This window comes from Lates calcarifer, linkage group LG10 (assembly GCF_001640805.2).
Source record: "Lates calcarifer isolate ASB-BC8 linkage group LG10, TLL_Latcal_v3, whole genome shotgun sequence".
NCBI lineage: Eukaryota > Metazoa > Chordata > Actinopteri > Centropomidae > Lates > Lates calcarifer.
This window is the reverse complement of record NC_066842.1, coordinates 1,389,907-1,410,955: the sequence shown is the minus strand read 5'-3', so window position 1 is coordinate 1,410,955 and position 21,049 is coordinate 1,389,907. Positions and strand designations below refer to the sequence as shown.

The following is a 21,049-nucleotide window of genomic DNA, read 5'->3' as shown; positions in this document are numbered from 1 at the left end:
TTTTCTTCCACATTTGACTTTATTGTTGTTTATTCAACACAAACATCAGTTTGTGTGAATGTGTGGAGTTTAAGACTTGGTGCTGATGCGTGAACCTGCAGAAACCCGCGACACTTCTCTACCCCTTCCCTCCAGACGAAACAAAGTGCAAAAACAAAACGACAACAACAAAAATCTCCTTTAGAGTGATGCTAACCTGCTGTTCAACCTGCCGTGCTGTGAGTTAACCAACAGATACAAGACACGTGGAGTTCATATAAACAGAAAGAAAAACAGCAGCGATATGTTTAGGAACTCTCGAACATCTTCTTCCTGTCGGCCTTGTCCTCAATGTTCTTACGCCAGTCACCCACGGCTTCTGTAGGCTGCAGACGAAACAAATCAATTAGAAAAAACATATGTATATATGAGAGAAGTCATCATAAACTACGGACTAAACTATGAGTCCGAATTTTTAGCTAATTCCAGTATTTTTAGATTCCACGTTGTTAAACTGACAACAAAATGAAAGATTCCTAATTTCTCCACCAAAATGTTACTGAAAAAAAAATTGTAACGTTTGGTCTGAATTTTACAAAGGAATCACACTGAAGGACATTGGTTAAAATCTCAGCTAAAGATTGCCGCCCAGACTTTTGAAATCCCACGATTGATGTTTTTCTCGCACTGTAAATAATTATTTTGTTTTGTTTTTTGAGAGTACCCAAATAATAAATCGTATTTCAGACTAGGCTGTGCCGATTAAAAAGATCATGATTAAAATGAGTCCTAAGTCAAGCTTTCGACAGAATATCATGGTCTTCTTCAGAGGATGGAGTTTGCTCGATGTTATTTCTGATTTTGGGCTTCAAATTTATATTTTTTATATTTTCTTCCATGGTACATGTATACAATTTACAATAAACCAACACTGAGTCTAGAAAAAGTGATTTAAAGTAACATTGTACAATATTTATTCTCCACTCATATCAATTTTGAACTGGTCTTTTAGAAAGAAAGAACTCTGGTATACTTTTTTCTAATTGTAAAACTCATGTTCTGACTTTAGTCAGACAATTTCGAATGAAATCAAACAGTGTTGGTTCCATCTGTGTCCTGACTATGACTTTCTAACTGTGATACTTGATACATGTTAGTGGCTGGTTGTTAGTAAAAAAAACATTCAACCTTGGTGTCAGACCAGAATTTCATCTTACTTCCTTGAAACACACAATCACCAGCTAAAAGCTAGAAATATGAAAGTAAGAAAGACATTAAACTCACCTCCTCTTTCGCCTCCTTCTTCACCTGCTTCAGGTTGGACCTCAGGTCCATGTTGACTGTGTGCTTGGAGCCCAGCAGAGCCTTCAGCATGGTGTCAGCAGACATACGAACCTTCTTCAGAGCAGGTTTCTTCACGCCTCTCAGGTCCACCACCTTGATCTTCAGGTCTTCAATCTGTCAGAGGGGAAAGCCGTTTTAGATTTGGTTTGCAGTCCTTCAGAAGGCCGTTTGTGTTGTGATGCTGTCATATTTACCTCTTTGTCGGCCTTCTGCACTTTGGCCTCGGCGTCGTACCTCTCCTCATCGATCTTGTCGATCAGAGCATGAAGCTTCTTGCAGGTTTCCTGTCGACACACAAAGACAGTTGTCATATTACATCAACAGTATGTACAACTAGATGTGTTCTTACATAGTTAAAATAATGAAAATGATGACATAATAACTAAGCATCTACTCAAAAAACATTTTTGTCTCCAAAATGTGAAAACAGAAGATCCAGAGACAGGTCAGTGTAACTTACAGTAATGCTAACAATGCTAATCATAGCAGCTAGATGCTATTTAAAGCTTAACTTAACTCTTCTAGATTACATCTGTCTGCAAAGGGCTAAGATACAACAGCTAAAGTCCGACATTCAGGCTAACTTGTTGTTGTTAATTCTTCACAGATGGTTTCTTTCGTTAGCATTCAGCAACGTCTACAGTGTTAGCATATGTGCTAATAGCTGCAGTTATGTGCTAACAAAATAACTGCTGCAGCACTGCTAAAAACAGGCCAATGCTGTGAAACTAATTCTGTCCAATGTTTGAAATAATATACAATAAAGATTTATAGATCTATATTTGTGAAAAGGTTGTTAGCCTAGCTTTGCACAATGACTGGAAACAGGTGGAAAATGCTAAAAGGTCCTCCATATAACTGCCTCTGAAAGCAAAATTTCTAGTTATTATGTTATTATTGTGTGCATAAATTAAACATAAGACTGCTTTGGAATTGTTAAAAGGTGTAAATCTTTTTTCAGTGGTTGGAGCTAGGCTACCAGCTTCCACCTGTTTCCAATCTTTGTGCTAAGCTAGGCTAAACACATTTTTAACTTATCTTTGTTCTGATACTATCTGATTCTGGGAAAACTAGGCTTTTTACGGAATGTTTGAGTACTCAAGTCTTCTGACTAATATTATTTTATATATATAAAAAATTCCTCTCTTACATAAACAAATGTAAACTTTTACAAGCTACAAGTTTAGCCTTGTTATTTTAGCCTATTTTTATTTACATTTTGGAAAATCAAGTACGCCAAATTCGGTATTAGCTGTTAGCTGTATTAATAAATTCATCTGATATTGGAGACAACTTAAAAACACACTAATTCTCAAACAAGCCCTGGAGTTACAATCTTTTTTCTTATGATTCCTAAACAGCTTTTTTGGAATGGACATCAGATATCATGATCCTATCAGAGGAGTTGATGCTCCTCTCACCATGAGGGTGTTCTGGTCTCCGCTCAGGTCTGGGGGGGGACAGTGTTCGGCCATGTAGGCCTCCTTCGTCGATATTGCTTCCTTTTTCTCCTGCTCGATCCAGTTCTGAGCGATCTGCAGGATCAAGCTCTGCGGGACGGATGATAGATAAATGTCCATTCAGAACAGGCGAATGTTGTTTACCTTACGGAGCTCAGGGCATAGTAAGAAGCAGCCTTTTACAGCCAAAACTCTTTGAAGGATAACTGGTGATGTTCTACATTTTTATTATTGCTAGTAAAGATCAAAACCAACAACAAAAACTAGCTGTAACGAGTGGAGAGTAGGGAAGTCAGAGGGTACCGAGAGACTTGGTTTTGGTCTTTTCATGGGATTTGGTTACAATAATAAAAATATAGAATTAATAAAAGTGTTTTTAAAGCTAATGTTTTCAGAAACGCCTTGAACTGCATTAATTTAAACAGAAATTGGTATTTCTCTGTGGATGATTTACCTTCAGGTGATGCCTGCGGCTGGAAGTCATCTTTTTCCTGTTTTGGGAGGAAGTTGTTTTACAAATTATTCAATGTGAAATTCAATATCCAGCAGGTTGGCTTTTTAAAGAAGTATTATGAATTATGAGCCAGCTGAAATAAGGCTGATTTCTGTCCTAATTTCATGATAATATTGATCATTCTTATCACAAATATTGCTGTTTTGTTCCTGTTTTCCATAATCATGAGAGGATGTGCTTGTAAATGAGGATATTTTGGATGGCTCTAACCACTGATGATGTTCGTCAGACTTACTCAGACATCTTGGCGGTTTTTGCAGATCACAACCTGCATGAAGAAACATAATAAGAACAGACTGAGGGGAGGAAACATTTGAGTGATTTGACCTCTGCTGAACACCATAGTCGGTTCAGCTCAGGATGGCAGTGTGAGGTTCTCTGAGATCAGCATGTTCTCCTGCTCTGATGGAGATGGATAGGACGAGAATATTTGTGCCGTAACGTGATCTGAGGCCACAGCTGAAGAGAAGCGACGTCGACTAAACTAAACTGGGAAGCTCAGGGATCGAGTGTCACCCCTCGACAGTTTATGACCGGATCAAGGGAAGGGTTGAAAAACTCTCCAGTGAAGTATCATTAACTAAACTTCATCCTTAATATCTTTAAATTACTCCGAGTGGTAAAACGTTAGGTCCAACCCAGATGGGACATCTGTTTGATTTTCTTATTTACTTTTGAAAGGAAAACAAAAATAAAACTGTCCAACTTTCATTTTGTCAAGTTACAGTGACAGGACGTTCTACAAAGTTAAAATTAACAAATTTACAAACTATAACTCTTAATTAAATCAAACAGCCAAGAAAATACTTGGGGCAGCTGCCGAAATTTCCTGCACACACAACCTAATAAACTGATATAATCATCCACAAATAACATCTTCAACCAACTATGAACATTAATTAAAAGGTTAAGCGCTCAGGTGTCATTAAGTCTGTCCATTATGTCAGAAAGTAAAATATTGCTGCCAACTTAAAGATGCTTTGTCAGATTATTAATTAAAATCAGAATCAGAGTTTTTCTAACTTCAGACTCTTGAGGCATCACATCTTAATCAGCTGTTCAGATGACATGATGACAAACTGGTATTTTAGCCAGCCAAGTCTGATAGTTTAAAGACTTTAACAACCACTTTCTAACACTGAGTTTCATGACACAACAGAGTGAAGCTGAACAGGTCTCATAAATTTAGGTCTGTCAAGAAAAGGTCAACTGTCACAGACAAACATGTAGAAAGCGAGTTCAGGATGTCAGGACAGGTCAAAGGTGGAGAAACAAACGGCTGAGGTCCTGTTTTAAATGCTGATTTCTTAGAAACAGAGTCTGGTTGAGATATGTGGCTGCACCTGAGATCGTTTTCTTTTTTTATCTGGTAAAATAAAAAGATGCTGCTCTCAGAGAAGCTGGAGGAAGAATAAAATAAATAAGATTTCTCACCTATTGAGAGGAAGAAGAAGAGGACAAGACACACTTGGTGGAAGAAAGGGAGACACTGCCAAAGCCACAGACAGTGAAAAATTAAATAGGGTATATATGGTGGGTTGCGATGTCTCAGCAAAATGCCCAGATCCTCTTTATGGAAATGGATTCTCGGACAGACCAATGGGCCGACGAGCTCCTGAAATATACCCGGCCCAGCCCCGCTCTGCTAACCGCCCTCCCTGTGAGGAGACTTCAAGCTAATCTGAAGGCTTCAAGATGCACATTCACTGTATATGGAGGATTTTCTGGATATAAAGGAACTAAAACTAAACAAACTGACACACCACCTTCAGGAGTCTCTAAACTAAAACCAGATGTCCTGAAACAGCTCTACAATGTGCTTCTCTTTCTGATTCCCCCTTATATTTTCTATTAAGTAGCTTTAAAGCTGTTTTTCAAAGCAATGTCCTCAACTTGAACCCAAATATAATTATATATATAATTGATTACTGTAATGTCACAGAAATATTCAGTTGTCTTACGTTTAATTTCATCCATTTTGGAGACTTATGGAAAAAAATAAAGCTTGATTGACCAACATGTCATTTCTTTTTAAGATTAACACGATCTTCCTTTCATTGTGTTATTAGAGATACAAACTCAAATCAACTGTTTGAAGAACTGTCTGAAGTCTTGTTTTGTGATTCTAGAGCAGCAGTTGTCTTTATTTTGTCTTCTTTAAAAGGAGCAGTCTCACATTTTTGAGAAATAGAGCATCGTGTTCAGATATTTATCTTCTCCATGGCAGAGTCAGGCTAGCTGTTTAAGCTAAGCTAAGCTAAGCTAACCTAACTAAGTCCTGACTCCAGCTCTGTACTTAAAATACCGACATGGGATTAAAATCCATCTTCTTATCCTACTCTCAGAAAGTAAATAAGTGTATTTTTCAGAATGTTGAACTGTTACTTTTATAAATACCATAAAACAAGTTTATTTATACGGGAAAAACACTTCACATTTTTTCCATTTGCTCAGACTCTTGTTTTTTATTACTAATATTTAATTACTTAACAAAGTAATGACTACTTTTACCTGTTCTCTGAAAACGTTTGTAGTTGTTTAATAGGATTTCAAAGGCCGTTAAATTAGTTGGTTTTAAGTAAAAAATTGTTAAAACTGCTGAAACAAGTTTGACTAAAAAGATCTTAACTCAAGGTCCTCTTATTAGTTCTTTCTACCGCGTCAAATGACCAAAGGATTGACAACTTTTCTGTGTTAAACTTAATTTAAATTAAATAGAACAGCAGGTTCAATTTAACCCAGAAATGACTGGTTCCTGACTTTTTGAACGACTCAATATCTCAGCGTTTGATTTCATGTGATTTTAGGAAAACAATATGAAGAATGATTAAAAAACACTGATAAAAGTAGTGAACCAATTAATCCTTATTTGAAAACATTTATTTCTAATGACTTCATGAAAACCTGTACATTTTGAGCTTATGTTTGTCTGTTGGATTTGACTGTTTCTTAGTTTTGGTTCAGTCTCTCTCGGGGCGACGGTATCACAAAAACGACCAAAAGAAAAAAAAGAAAAGAACAAAAAAGTGTCTAAACTCTTGTCCCTGTGTCTCCTGCTGGGATTCAGAGACACATTCAGTCACTCAGACCTCGGGCGGAGACGTCTCCCCTGCTGTCGTCCTCGCCAGTCCAGGAGGGTCTTAGGAGGTCTCGAACATCTTCTTCCTGTCAGCTTTATCCTCAATGTTCTTACGCCAGTCGCCAACGGCCTCTGTTGGCTGGAAAAACCATCACACAACAAGTCATTAACACAAAGACTCTTTTCATATGAACTTTCCATCAGAATCACTTCAAATTAGTATATTCCCATTTCTATTAAATAATGAACGTTTTAGTTTGAAAACTCCAGGGTTGTGTTTTAGTCTGGTCGGACAGAAATTGAGAAACAATGACGCAGACACTCACATTCACTTGGTTGGTTCTTATCTTGACTATTTCAAACTGCAGTGAGGGTGGGTTAACTTACGTATAAAACTCAACCTGTAGCCACTTCAAAACTGCTTTAGATACAGTTAGTAATTTATCATTTATTTATAGTTAACAGCTGATTCAAAACAACGAAATGGACCCAAATCAGTTTTCTCTGTTAGTTAAAAAGACATTAGAGTTTTGGCCAACAGTTAGCAGTGGTGGAAAGTATAGATTTGTTGTAAATGGGCTAGAACGTGTAAAGACACTGCAATGATCCTTTAACACGTTCAGTATCATTTACTCTGCAGGAACAGAAACAGAAATGAAAAGAAACATATGGAAGTGATTTCTGCCAGAAAACGTGAAAAAAAAAGTGAAAAACAAAGAGACAATTTATACTTGTTCACTATCCCACAGTTGTTTCCATGCACGATTCTGACTTTAACACCTAAATGTTATTATCTGACGTTGAACAACAGCGTAAACATCTGCAGCCGGTTTCTGGACTCACCTCCTCTTTGACCTCCTTCTTGACCTGCTTCAGGTTGGCCCTCAGGTCCATGGTCACCTTGTGTTTTCCTCCCAGCAGAGCCTGCAGCATGGCGTCAGCAGACATACGGACTTTCTTCAGGGCGGGTTTCTTCACTCCAGCCAGCTCAACCACCTTCAGCTTCAGATCCTCGATCTGGAGGCAGAGAGACGTCACGATGGATTCTCTTGATTTTACAGTGGGACCAATGAAAACCTGCTCGTTTTTTTTAACACTTCTATCTTTGAGTTCTCAGTGATCTGAATGGTAGAAACTGAAAAAACAGAAATGCTTCAACTAACTAACTTTTTCATACTTCAGACTTATGACCAAACATGATGCTGATTTAAAGGTTGATGTTCCAGAGCAGGATAACAACAAAAAGAACTGATGTTTCTTGGCTAAAATATTCAGGAGACTTCATTCAGTACACTGAGATTTTATGAGGAATCTGCAGAGGGGAAAGACGGTTGAAAATATAATCCAGAATTGGAAAAACATCCTCCTCAACAGCACAAAATGTCCTCACCAACACCTGTGGGTCACTGCAGAAAACATTTTGAAATCTTCAGTCTTCTTAATAATTGTCATTAATAATCACCAGTCATTTATTTGTCTTTGTTAACTTTAGATTTTAAAACCAGGTGAAATCTAATCAGCTGACTGAACAATGTTCTTGATACACACGAAATGACTAAATTAAAGTATCGTATAGAACAATAAGACCTTTAGATCCTAGAAAACAAGGAAATGTCAATGCATTGGCTGAAAAATACCATTTTAATCCTCAACAACATTTTATTTCCCCTCATGTCTCTCACCTCTGTGTCGGTCTTCTGGACTTTAGCCTCAGCGTCGTACCTCGCATCATCAATCTTATCGATGGCCTGGTGGAGCTTCTTGCAGAGTTCCTGTTGTCAAACAAACAAAGAAACAAGGGTGTCAATATGTTAAACACATATCTGTAGCTGTTACACATCATATTCTACTTTATTCTTCAACCCCAGCACATTTCAGAGAGAAATATTGTACTTTTTATTCTATTACTTTGATCCTGCAGATACAGTTACCACTTAGTTTTCAGATTTTACACACAAACCTTGTAGTTTGTTTTAATTTCTGGGGATTTGTGTTGTTCAGTTTTTGTAGTGGTGGTGATGGTAGTGGACTGAGACAAACATCAGGCTTTTGCACCTTTCACTCTACTCCACCATAAGAAGCTAAATAGCTGATTTAAACTTCTCACCATGAGAGCAGCCTGGTCTCCGCTGAGGTCGGGGGGAGGGCAGTTCTCGGCCATGTAAGCTTCTTTGGCGGCTGCAATGTCCTTCTTCTCCTGCTCGATCCAGCTGGCAGCGATCTGCAGCATCAAACTCTGCAGGAAAACAAAAGCAAATATGACTAAAATCTACATTTAAAGCTCAACAATAACCTTTCACTGTGACTTGTAAGCTGCTAATAAAAACCTGATCAAAAGGAAGAGACGCTTTTATTCTCACCTTCAGATGATGCCTGCGGCTGGATGTCATTTTCTTTCCCCTTTGAGACAAAAATGAGAAAGTTATTGTCAGAACTGATGGAGAGGTTTCATCACACAATATTGTAGTTGCTTTAAAACAATAGTTTTGTGACATTTTTGTAAATACACTAATTCATTTTCTAACTTTAAGTTATTTAAGGACACTCATATTTATAGATTCAATACAAAGCTACAACTAGCTTGTTAGCTTAGCTTATCTTAGCATAAAGACAGGAGAAACCCACCCACCAGCACCTATAACAACTATAAATATAACAACTGTGTAAAATGACAATTTGTAATTCTTCATGGGGTTATGTGCCAGAAAACAGGCACATAACCCCATGTAGAAATAATAATAAATTGTGTGTTTTTACACTTTGATTTTGAATAGATTAAACAAACAAGATATCATGTGTTAATTAGTTTTTGTTAGTTTTTCTGTTAGCTATGGACAAAGTCAGGCTAACAGTTTCTCACTGTTTTAATTCTTTATGCTAAAGAAGCTAACTGATGAGGCCAGAAAGTGTGTTCTACCCATACTGAGCAACAAACCCATTATTTTTTGAGCACATGGGGCTTTAAACATGGCTGCTGCTGTTTCCCCTCATTAAAGGATGTCTTTCTTGATTGGATTAAAATTTTTAATTCCTCACATTTTCTGTTTTCTGTTGTCTCCTTATTTTTTACCTTCTTCATTTTACCGAAAGTCTGAGTGGACATTAACAGCTGAAATGGGGGTACAGTGATCCAAGACAGGGATGTAAAGTGAGGGGGGCCAGTGGGTCCTTGGCCCCCTACTTCCATTGCTGTATATTTACCATAAAGAAATGAAAACACTGATTTCTCATTAACTCTCCATCAGGAAGCAAATAAGTGGTTTCCCAAAGTGTGGAACTTTTCCTCTACGACAAACCCCAACAACACCGCACTGGCAGATGTTTCAGGGAAGAAAACATTAATTAAAAAGTAAAAAGAACAATTTCTGCAGAGAAATTATTCTTACTAGAAGATGGGAGGTGTAAATTCTGGTGCATCAACACATTCATAAATGCTATTTTAACACTTAAAGTGACAAATCCGAGGCTAATAGCACACTAAAAAAATGAGTATTTCATAATGCAATGATATATGTGGTGGGAAAACCAAACTGCAGCCATTTGGTAAGTTGAGATTGGTAAAATGTATTAGTGTTAAATTACCTGCCTGCGTTAACATGTTTCTCCTCACACATGTCATCAACACTTTCAGCTGCTGTCATATGAAGCTAAAGGTCGACCTTTAAACTGACATTCACATGTGTTCACATCACTTCAGACACAACTTTTTGATCCAGAAAGAAACATCTCAACAACAGTTGGACTACTGGATGAATCCTGATGAATTTCATCCTCTGACATTTCCTGTTAATTGATTCATGAGTTCTTTCTGATCAGTCATCACTTTATTTATTAGAGACACCAGATTGTGACACTACCTGGGATCTACAGTGGTGTTTAAATCCAAAAAGTTCCTTGACAATTATCCTGGATTTGTAGAAATAAAAGTCTGAAAATGTCCCCCAATGTGTAGAACATACATTTAAAAGGCAGTTATGACGGTTTCAAAGCAGTAAAATCAATGAAATGGGAGGTTAAAGTCAGATAAGTCTTTACAGTTTTGTCTTGTTGTCCAGTTCTCATTTTCAGGATAACAAGACCAACACAGCGAAAAACAAAAAGAGGAAGGAAAGTGTACTCACTCAGACATTTTGGCTGTTTGTGATCTTCACACCCTGTTCAGAAACAGAAAACACTCATCAGTTAAACATGAGCAGACAGGTTACACGAAGCACACTGACTCTGACTACAGCTCAACTGGAAACATCTCGTTGCCCCGGCAGTATCGATCAGCAACCCTTTGACCTCCAGCAAGGAAACACGATACGCTTTACTATCATGGAAAACCGGGTTGAACACACCAACCACAAACCAGCTAATTTTGGACGGGCGGGGTCAGATGCCGGAGTCCTCTGAGCTGAAAACAGTTGCCCCCCTCTGAAGACATTCTGCCTGGAATTTAACGTCTTGCAGTGAGCCAGGATCTGAGCACGAAATGTCACCAATGGAGTAACCAAATGTGGCGCTAAAGCACGTAGTGAGAGCCGTTAACACCAACTCCCAACATCCCGAAGGCATGCAAACCACCGGCTGACACTGAGGTGTGTCCAGACACTGTTCATATCACAATGTAAAGGATTAGACACTATAAAACTTTGTCAAAACTTAAATGCAGGTGTTCTGGGTTCTAAAAGGTCTGTTCTTACATGTGCGAGTGATAAAACGAACCACTTAAAAAACTACACTATCAGTGGGAACATCAAGATCTAGTCAACTCCAGTGAAACACAAGAAAGAATCCAGCTGAAGCCAAAAATACAAGAACAATATAACAACAGATCAATTAAACAAAGAATCACATTAAGTAATATATAGCAAAAATATGCTGAAGTGCTTAGTTTTCCAGGTGCTCAATCAATGCACTTTTGATGAATAACTTACAAATCACAACACAATCGTCATCACAATTACTGAATTACAAAAGGTTTTTTGTAATTTCATGATAAATTTCAAACTTGTTCTGAAATAACGGACACGTGAAATAACGTTCTGCCAAATCTGTCTGCAGATTTGAGATGTTTAAATATTAAATATCCAAAACTAATATATACTTTTAATCATTTTAAATATCAAACTTCAAAATTTCATGCAAGCTTAAAACATCCGAAACATCCGAAGCCCATGAATTCACATTAAGTTGATTTTAATCAAAAGACGAGTCAGAGCCTGTCAGAGTCAAACAAGAAAGTGATCAATAAGCCTCAGTTTCACTTGGAAGTCCAAACCTGAACCTGCCGGAACGTCCAATTTCACCATTATTTCACTGTTCAGCTGAATGTCCTACAATGTCCTTCAATAAGTCCAGAAAGTCTCAGCTGCTGTTTCTACCGCCAAACCTCAAATGTAGCCTCAGAGGTCAGAGGTCACACCTGCAGCAGCAGCACCTTTGAAAACCCGTCCAACACCATCAAAACCACCTCTGCAGAACAAACCAAACTCCCACCTGCTAACCAGACCTCCGTGTGACTGTATTGTTTCCTACCAAGAGTGAATGGAGGCGAGCTGCAGGAGGGACTCTCACCTACTGAACGTGACGAGGAAGACGAGGAAGATGGGGGGGAGACGCTGCCAAGTCACAAACTGTAAAGATTAAACAGGGTATATAGGGTGTGAAGTGCTCACTCAGCAGAAAGGTCAGCCCTCTTTATGGTAACAGAGCCACTTCAGACCAATGGGCCAGCAGGCTCCAGAAATACCACCACAACTCTCCGAGTTCATACATTTCTGCAGCTGGAAGTCGACTCCCTAGACTTTACGTTGGACAGACGCTATCAGGTTCCCTCCCTCAGGGACAAGGGAGGGGATAAAGCAATTGTTACTCAACAGTCCAGTCTTGATTTATGCTCACAGATTCAGTTTCCTTCATATCAGAAGTGAGAACAGAGTGTGAAGCTGTGAGTCACACCCACAAAGTTCAGCTTTAAGTTAACATGAGTCAAACAAATCAGTCATTTCCTTCCATGTGACTCGTCTAACTGACTGTGGATTTTGTGGATTATACCCCATCACTGCCAGTGGAAGCAAGTAAAAACTACAACTGTGTACTAAAAATGATGGGTCCAAGTCATAATAAACATAAACACTGTAAACTGACAACTGACTCGATGTGATCACCAAGTATTATAAATGTAAAGATGACTGACTGGAGGAAAAGTCTACAGACTCAGTTATCTGCCAGGCTGCTGCATCTTTCTTTCATTATGGATTCAACAAAACCAAACTAACACAATCTAATATACGAGTTGGTCAAATGATCAGGGTAAATTTAAATGTGTGTATCTTTGTTCTTTCTATTTGAATCTCTGAACAACTGCCTCGAGATAACTTCTGTGAATTGGTGCAATAAATAAAAATTGACTTGACTTGAAGTGGGTGGTGATTTTGGGGGGAAAATATAACGTAGGGCTGGGTGATAAAACAACAATATTTATTGTGATACAATTTTATGTTGCAATATAAAAATGATGATAATTTTCTCTGAACAATTGGTCGATAAATGCTCAATATCATTCATTTCCATGTACAGAAATGAATCACAAACTGCTACCACAGCAGGAATAAAAGTATGTGTTGTGCAAGTTAGGTTTTAGTTTAGTTAGGTTACATTTTACTGTTATACCTGATGTCTTCAACTATTTGTCAAGTGATCTGACCATGAAGATAAGTTTAAAATCACAATTAACTCTCTTCAACTTTCACTGACGAGCAGAAATCAGAAATAATGATGTGGCCCTTAATCAATAAAGATATGGACTGTTCTGATTTTTTTTGTATTCCAAAAATTTTTTTCCTTAAACTTTCAATAAATGGTAAACATTTTCAGCATTTGGAAATTTATCTCTGAATTTATCATTAAATTCACAAAAAAAAAAAAAAAAAAAAAAAAAACTGTATTCCCCACATGCAACTGCACCAGAACCTTTTTCAAATTTTTCAAGTTTTCAGAGACACCAAATAGGTCAGGCTGAATTTAGGGGAAATGTGTCTACAATGATTTCACATGTATGAGTAGTTTCAGTAGAGAAATTGGAAGCAACCGATTCACCACTTAATTCTATATGAGATCAATACACAGCAAGTATTTTAAAAAGTCAGTTAAGGTTAGGAGGTTATCAGGAAAATTTCAGGCAAAAATAGATAAAAAATTGAAAAATTGTTACTCACCGTTTGTTGAGCTTCATGTTGCTGGGGCTTTGTTTGTGATAATCACCAAATACAATGAAGCGCTAGATCAAATAATTGTGATTTAATGGAAATATTTGCCAAGAAGCCATGTTTGATGACTGAAACTGAGGAGAGATGATGTTCAGGAAGAAAAAAACATCCAGCAGAGAGAAAAAAGAGGAGATGAGGATTTCTGCTGACATCTGGTGGTACAACATGAGCACAGCACTCAGTTCACTAAAAGATAAATTTACTTTTAAAGAGGTTTTCCCCAATTTGCTGCCAAAAGAAATATTTAGAATTAGTTTAAATTAAGTTAAAATGACGTCTTGACTTTGAAAACAAGTCCTGCTTTTCGATGCAAGACTGTAAGACCAATGTAAGACAATGAAGACAGAGAATAGAAAATGAAGAGAATATCATTCCTTCCTTTGGTGAAATTGATGGAACGAAACCAAGTAAATCCCACATAAAAAACAGCCCTTTTACCTCCTAACTTTCAAACATCGTCTGTAAAAAACTGGAGAATTACAGCATTGCCTTATTCCAAAAAAACAAAATTTAATGGCACGAGTTTTTTCAATTCCATGAAAAAGGTCAGATGTAACAGTGGGAGGTGAAGTGGCAGCCCAGAGGAAGTGAAGACAGAAAATTGTAAAGTCTTTAGGAGGTCTCGAACATCTTCTTCCTGTCAGCTTTGTCCTCAATGTTCTTACGCCAGTCGCCGACCGCCTCCGCACCCTGATGGACGCATAGATTTAATGAAGATGTGTCCACCATCCTGTTAACATTTAAAATAAAGACGAAATGATGTCTCACCTCCTCTTTGACCTCCTTCTTGACCTGCTTCAGGTTGGACCTCAGGTCCATGGTCACCTTGTGTTTTCCTCCCAGCAGAGCCTGCAGCATGGCGTCAGCAGACATACGGACTTTCTTCAGGGCAGGTTTCTTCACTCCAGCCAGCTCGACCACCTTCAGCTTCAGTTCCTCGATCTGTAAACACCAACATAGGCTCAGAGACCAAACACATCCAAACAATACAGTCATACGCAAAGAAACCTAATTAGCTCTGGTTCTGGAACCGGTTCCATTTGGGATTCTTGGAACATTTTTTCTATGCAGCGAACATGCCCACGTTTCCACATGTTTTAAGCAGAACCAGTGTAGGGTGGTTCCAACTGGGAACTGACTCTCCAGGTTCCAAAACAATTTATATTTGGTTGAAAAGTTCAGAATGGTTCAAATTTAGGTGTGCAAACCACGATGGTTGAAAAGTGGTAACAGTAAACCAAAAGGTGATGATACCAACGACCAGCCAACAGCAGACGGTCTGTTTCATTTCCTGTGTGTTTTTTTTACTGTTGCTGTAGCTAAGGCCGGTGTTATTCACCTTAGCTGTCAGCTCATAGCAGGAAACACCCCATAAGACTCATAGCTTATATCAGGACTTCTCGCTTTTATGCAGCAGGTGCTAACCAGTGCTAAAGTTAGGTAGGTCAGCTAGCTAACATTAGCACCCACCAATGTCAAACTTTGCCTTACTTTAAGTCTTTGAAAAATTGTAACTTATCAAGTGCAACCACTTCTCATCACAAGGAATAGTTTTTCTGGACATGAGAGCCTAAGCAAAGTTAGGCCTTTCATCGGTCGTGACGTCACAACTTAACAAGTGGACAACAGAGAGACATCTCTACCTCTTTGTCTGTCTTTGCCACTTTGGCCTCAGCGTCATATCTGTCCTCATCGATCTTGTCAAGGCTCTGGTACAGCTTTCTGCAGATTTCCTGTTGATATAAAAAAAGTTTTTTTTTTCCACAACTCAAGTTCTCTTCTCTTTACGACATAAGAGTGAGGTTTTATCCATATATTTGTGTGTGTTTCAGGGTTTTTTATTTTTTATTTTTACCATCAGAGCTGCCTGGTCTCCGTTCAGGTCAGGGGTGGGGCAGTTCTCTGCCATGTAAGTTTCTTTGGCGGCTGCGATCTCGGCAGCTTCCTTCTCCAGCCAGTTAGCAGCAATCTGCAGCATCAAACTCTGCAGGACAAGAAAACAGAGACTTAAAGTTATTACGTTCAGCATTAGGGCTTTTTAAATTTTTCTTAAAGCTACGATAACTGATTTTTCTGGCCACTAGGGGGCAGAAGAACTCAGCTTGGACACCATGTAATAACCCACACTTGCTAACTGGTTTGATCAGCCTGAATCTCATTTATTTTCCACAATAAATGAGATTCGGTTCAGTCTCACCTTGAGATGATGCCTGCGGCTCGATGTCATCTTCTTTCCCCTTTAATTAATGAAGTCATGATATTAATAACAACTTTAAAGGATTCTCATCAACATGTTGAACGTTTATCATTGGAGAAGCTGTTGGAAAACATGCAACATTTTTCCACAATTTATTATTGAAAAATGACTGAAACAAAAATTTATTAAATTATTGTTTCAGCCTTAATTCAAATGCTGATTTACGTTTACTTCCATTTACTAAATCCAGATTGTGGGAGTTTCTGTTGTAGAAGAATTGCAAATATTCTTGATGAAATACTGACAATATCTGAAACAGAATAAACTTGTACTTACTCAGACATCTTGACTTTTTTTGGTTTCAAACTCTGTCAATAATAAAGAAAAACAAAAAGACAATCAGGACAAAAATAAGAGATAAGTAGAATATCAGATGTTTTTCTCTAATTTGGTGACTAAACATTTGTTTTTCTATAAAATACTTTACCTTTCATTTTAGCAAAAAGAGCCAACATTACGCACTCTAAAACATTATCTTTAAATTATCATTTTCTAATAAAAATTCAGACACGTAAATTAAATTACAAACTTTCATTCAAGTGATTTAAACAGTTTTATACTGAACGAGGAGGCTCTGCAGCTTACACCAGGGTCAGACTTTTGACCTTTGACCCTGCAGTCATTAAACCACACCTGTTCTTAGCTCCATTTCAGAGCATCATATCGGCACTTTCATGGTTTTTTTGACTTGAAATAATTCTCTGATGAAATAATCAACTGATTAGTTGATCAGTTGATTTTTTGGTTCTTTGTTAAATAAAAATACTTTGTACTAATGTACAGTGTATTATTGTATATTATTATTTATTGTACCACCATTTTACACTATACTATTTGGAATCAGCTGTTTTCTTTATCTGCAAACATGAACTGTTAAAAAATATCTAATATAAAAATCTTTATCTGTGTTAGTCAACCTGAGGTCTGAGGACTGCTTAGGGCCAATCAGCAGGTTCTCTGTGGTGAAAATAGAAACTTTAGGATTCAGGGTCCATGAATCCTGAGGCAATCAGGTCACAGCTAATCCTGGCTCAGGGTCAAAGGTCAGCGATGACATTGATGAGCTCTTTATGAGCAGGAGAGCAGAGGTACATAAACGCCAATATTCACATACGTAATTTTCCAAGTAAAATAGATATCAGCATGTTAAAACCAAACTCCATCTATATTTTAACAAATTTAATTTTTTTTAATTTTTATATCTGATATAAACATATTAAAAGGGTTTTTCATTTCTAGATGTTCCTGTAAAATATTTAATTTAGATATTCTGACAGTTCTCTGACTTAAATCTCAAATGCGCTTCAGTTTGAAAGATGCTTCACTTGTCTGGTTCTGGCCTCACATGTCAGGAGTAACCTGATATCTGGGTTATTTTTCACTCAAAGGTAATAACAGCAGTTACATGAGTTTCAGATTCTACAAGTTACAAAGAAAGATGGAAGAAGGCATCCACAACTTGTTCCGGAGTTTCAAGACTAGTATTTGAAGACAAACATACAAAGTTTCAAAGGGAATCTTGTTATTTTCTCAATAGTTTCTGTAAACTATTGAGAAGATCGTTGTTCTTACAACGTAATGCCTGAAGACCAAAAACATTCTTAACTATGAGAAAAATCTTACTATACAACAGTTCAGGGTACATTTTGTAAACTGGAAAATATTCTGTGATATGTTCCCTTAACTCCAAACTGAGCCTGTCAATAAATTTGTACATACATGATTATTGATTGAATATAAACAGAAAAATATTAATTCTTCTAAACCTTCCAGAGATCCAACACCATGTTTCCTGTTAAGCATCATCTTCCATTTCAGTCACTAAATCCACAAAGTAAAAGAGTTTCTCACCTACAAAGTGACGATGAGGAGGGCGGCAGAGACTGACTCAAAGACAGTGAAGGAGTCAAAGACTAAAAAGTGAAATCTGTTGGGGGGTATATATGGGCTTGGACAGGGGTTCGGAGGTTCCTCTTTATGGCCATGAGGAACTCTGAGCCCAACCTGGCCAATGAGCTCCTGAAATACCTTCGTCCTTTGACCTCGCTTACCTCGTAAATCAGTGATGGCCCGTTGGTGCAAGGTGGTCAGCAATCCTTGGTTGGACAGGTCAGGCCGTCACAAAGAGATCTGCAAATTCAAGAAAAATTAAGACTCAAACTAGACTTAATGAGGTTCGTCCCTTTTGTTAGCGAGTTTACCGACTTATAAAAAACTTGCTTAGAGGACGCTAATGTTCTTTTTAAAAAAAATAAATTTCATGACATAAAGAAGTTTCAAGAAACTCTTTATCATCATTGGTCTTGATAGATTAAGGATAAGGATTTAAAACAGTAAATGTTGCGTTGAGTCATTTTTAACCCTTAAATGCAGATTTTTATAAAAACGTCAATGTCAACACCAGCGTTTATGTGTTTCACCCAATAGTTGACAGCTCAAAAAAACACTTAAGTGTGCTGAACCTCTTTAAAACACAGTATGTCATAAAAGACACAAAGAGATTTAAAACCAACCTTGAATTCTTATCTGTTGCTGTTTTGCTTCAGACGTAGTGACTGAAAAACAACAAAGACAGAAATTAAAAAACCACAATAAACACAAACACACAACTGAAAAATTGGACTGATGCCACTCACCTTCTGTGTGACTGAACAGTGTCTGTCTCTTATCGGTCAGATTGAAAAGAATCATGTTTTTATCAGCAGAGGAACAAGGTACAGACGTTCTTTAGTTACTATAGTCAGCAGAGCTCATTAACATGTTTGATCGGTAATAATCAAGATTATTTGTACTGAACTATTTAACAAAGACTCATTCTTTGGACAAAATTCATTTGTCTAAAACATGTAGAAAGTATTTACCAAAAATAAATAAATGAATGAATTCAAGTAAAACAACATAAAGAATATTTTAAAACAGCTCAGAATTTTGTGTAACCTCTTTTACAATGCCACAGATTTTTACTTTTTCAAGCAGATTTGTGCAAAGTTTTATGATTTAAAACGTTTTCTTCACAAAGAAGAAAATATAACATGTATGGAGGAATTTTAACTACTTTGCTTTTGACTTTTCTGGTCAAACATAATGAAAATCTGTCCACAGATGTTTGCAGTTGACCAAAGGTTGAGCAACAGTGCAGACACTGTAGGTTTGGTACATGAAGACCTCTGCTGACACCTAGTGGTTAATGTGAGTAACTCCACTGACCTGTACTAAAGCAGTGCTTCTGTTTGTACTGGACACTCAACACCACATTTTACTACTGACATATATATATATATATATACTCTAGTAGGCCTGAGATGGTAGCCCTGAAGGGACATACAGCATCTGAACCTTTCAGAAAACCATTTAAGATGTTTTGATCTTTGCTGTACACATACAAAAATAAAAAGAAATAAATAGAAATAAATGTGCTTAAATTCTAAACACAGTTAAGAGTTGTAGCAAATTATTGCATTATATATATGATTCTGCTAAAATGTATATTTAAAGAATAATTTTATATAAGATTTGAACCATCGAATCCATTCGTGACCTTGGGAACACATGTCTATGATAAAATATTCTAAACTCAGTGTTCACTTACTAGCTTTTTTCAATATCTTTCAGTATCTCACTGCCATCTTCAGCCAAGTGTTGCTCAACTGTCATCATGTAAACTAAAGGTCAAACTACCACATGGCTCTGTGTGGAGGTGGACTGAAGAAGACAGAGGGCTACGGCTGAAAGCTTTGGAAAAAAGATAACAAATGTTACATTGAGTTTAGAGCAATTACCAATCCAATGTTTTAGAACACCCATGTTTTTCCAGTTACTGTGTATTTCTATCAGAATGGTGAGGAAAAAAAAGGCAGTGACAAAGGTTGGTCAGAGGTTCCTCCTACAGTAAGACTAAATTTAGTTCAATAAGAAAATTGCATTATTTTTGTAAACTACAGAAGGTCACTTTTCACAGCTCCCTGAACTCATGAATATAAATCAGCTATGTCCCCTTCAAATTACGTTTATATATAACTTAATGGTTCTTCCAATGGTGGTGTGGTATCAACATAATCGCTGGCTGGGTTACGTTTTTTAAAATATCAATACAGATGACATGCTACTTGTGGTTTAGGCAACAAAAGGTTAAGTTTAGGGAAAGACAGTGGTTTCAGTTAAATTATAAAAGTTAATAATCACAGACACAATCTTTCCTAAACTTTAACCAAGTTTAAACAGAAACAAAAAACCTTTAATAATGCTAGAGTCACCACAAGTGGATATTGTACCAAAAAATCTGATATTTTCGCAGAAAACAAATAAAATACATTGTCAGTTAACATTTCTTTTTTTGACTTGCAAAATATGTTGTTTAACAACATTTTGTCATGACATTAATAGAAAACATAATCCAACCAGCATTACATTTCCTTCAAAGCATGTTCACTGCAAATTTGTTGTATATAAACATAATTTCCAGGGCTGACATAGAAAGAAACATGGATATTGTGTCTTGTCCATCAATGACATGCACACCACTACAAAGAGCACAACACAACCTCGTTAAAGCTCGAATTTGCCTTCAAACATAACTCATCTTATTACAAAATTTAGTAACATCAATCTCAATTTCAAGGTTGAAGTTTTTTAATCATTAACTTTTACTTTGGAAGCAACTGAACAAGTATGAATTCTGTTTCAAGGCAAGTTTTGCTTTAACGTGTGACAAAAACAAACATAGAAAAAACAAGCTATATGTCGACGATGTGACCTTTTGTTTTTTAAATTTGATGAAGGTGTGTCGTGTGCTTCCTCTGCAGTGTTGTGCGTCACTGAGTCAAAGACAGAATACCTCATGAGAGCAGGTATAGGAAACGAAACACATTTATTACAAAAACACTACGAGCAGGAGGTTGTCAAAAGTGAACATTGGCACAGAACTAAACAGGAAGTCACACTACAGAATACAAGTGTGATATTAGAGTGAACGGTGAATTTAAAGCAACGACTGTATAAAAAGACTGACGACATGACAGCTCCTTAAAAGTGGAGTCAAAACATCTTGATCACCCTCTGGTGGCTGGCTGCAGTATAGCTCATAAAGCCATCCCCTAAATTAAAACAAGTCTGGGATATTTTGGCTTCATCTTTGTACAGTGGGTGGAAGTGGAGACATGTCAT

At 37.2% G+C, this 21,049-nt stretch overlaps 3 protein-coding genes across 8 annotated transcripts; all 3 read right to left on the bottom strand.

The window, feature by feature from the left end:
- LOC108902749 (troponin I, fast skeletal muscle) lies at positions 1–16,176 on the bottom strand. 2 transcript variants are annotated; one of them, XM_018704744.2, is made up of 7 exons: positions 4,732–4,860; positions 3,533–3,565; positions 3,238–3,274; positions 2,745–2,873; positions 1,518–1,607; positions 1,264–1,437; positions 1–365 (listed from the first exon to the last, which is right to left on the bottom strand). In XM_018704744.2, the coding sequence occupies exons 2-7, from the start codon at positions 3,538–3,540 to the stop codon at positions 288–290; spliced, it is 516 nt and encodes a 171-aa protein (XP_018560260.1). In that variant the 5' UTR covers positions 3,541–3,565; positions 4,732–4,860; the 3' UTR covers positions 1–287. The 2 variants fall into 2 exon arrangements, with proteins under 2 accessions (XP_018560260.1, XP_050929086.1); XM_051073129.1 differs by lacking the exons at positions 3,533–3,565; positions 4,732–4,860 and adding an exon at positions 16,163–16,176.
- Positions 6,160–12,711, bottom strand: LOC108902732 (troponin I, fast skeletal muscle). 5 transcript variants are annotated; one of them, XM_018704731.2, is made up of 7 exons: positions 11,897–12,711; positions 10,498–10,530; positions 8,737–8,776; positions 8,484–8,612; positions 8,059–8,148; positions 7,220–7,393; positions 6,160–6,515 (listed from the first exon to the last, which is right to left on the bottom strand). In XM_018704731.2, exons 2-7 carry the CDS (start codon positions 10,503–10,505, stop codon positions 6,438–6,440), a joined length of 519 nt encoding a protein of 172 aa, XP_018560247.1. In that variant the 5' UTR covers positions 10,506–10,530; positions 11,897–12,711; the 3' UTR covers positions 6,160–6,437. The 5 variants fall into 5 exon arrangements, with proteins under 5 accessions (XP_018560247.1, XP_018560241.1, XP_018560251.1 ...); XM_018704725.2 differs by having other exon boundaries at positions 11,936–12,710; XM_018704735.2 differs by having other exon boundaries at positions 11,858–11,940.
- Positions 10,494–20,765, bottom strand: LOC108902775 (troponin I, fast skeletal muscle). The gene is made up of 10 exons (XM_018704775.2): positions 18,523–20,765; positions 18,400–18,441; positions 17,938–18,016; positions 16,163–16,194; positions 15,827–15,866; positions 15,485–15,613; positions 15,273–15,362; positions 14,398–14,571; positions 13,579–14,319; positions 10,494–10,530 (listed from the first exon to the last, which is right to left on the bottom strand). The coding sequence occupies exons 4-9, from the start codon at positions 16,168–16,170 to the stop codon at positions 14,242–14,244; spliced, it is 519 nt and encodes a 172-aa protein (XP_018560291.1). The 5' UTR covers positions 16,171–16,194; positions 17,938–18,016; positions 18,400–18,441; positions 18,523–20,765; the 3' UTR covers positions 10,494–10,530; positions 13,579–14,241.
- Between the last annotated feature and the right edge of the window lie 284 nt (positions 20,766–21,049).

Excerpts from the sequence above, each read along its gene's own strand:
- LOC108902732 (XM_018704731.2), bottom strand. Across the intron at positions 8,613-8,736 it reads GCCGCAGGCATCATCTGAAG|AGTTTGATGCTGCAGATCGC; the intron begins GTGAGAATAAAA and ends GTTTTCCTGCAG. Across the intron at positions 6,516-7,219 it reads AGAAGGAGGTCAAAGAGGAG|CCAACAGAGGCCGTTGGCGA; the intron begins GTGAGTCCAGAA and ends TGGTTTTTCCAG.
- LOC108902749 (XM_051073129.1), bottom strand. Across the intron at positions 1,438-1,517 it reads TGCAGAAGGCCGACAAAGAG|ATTGAAGACCTGAAGATCAA; the intron begins GTAAATATGACA and ends CCCCTCTGACAG. Across the intron at positions 366-1,263 it reads AGAAGGAGGCGAAAGAGGAG|CCTACAGAAGCCGTGGGTGA; the intron begins GTGAGTTTAATG and ends TTTCGTCTGCAG.
- LOC108902775 (XM_018704775.2), bottom strand. Across the intron at positions 15,363-15,484 it reads GAGACCAGGCAGCTCTGATG|GAAATCTGCAGAAAGCTGTA; the intron begins GTAAAAATAAAA and ends TTATATCAACAG. Across the intron at positions 14,320-14,397 it reads AGAAGGAGGTCAAAGAGGAG|GGTGCGGAGGCGGTCGGCGA; the intron begins GTGAGACATCAT and ends TGCGTCCATCAG.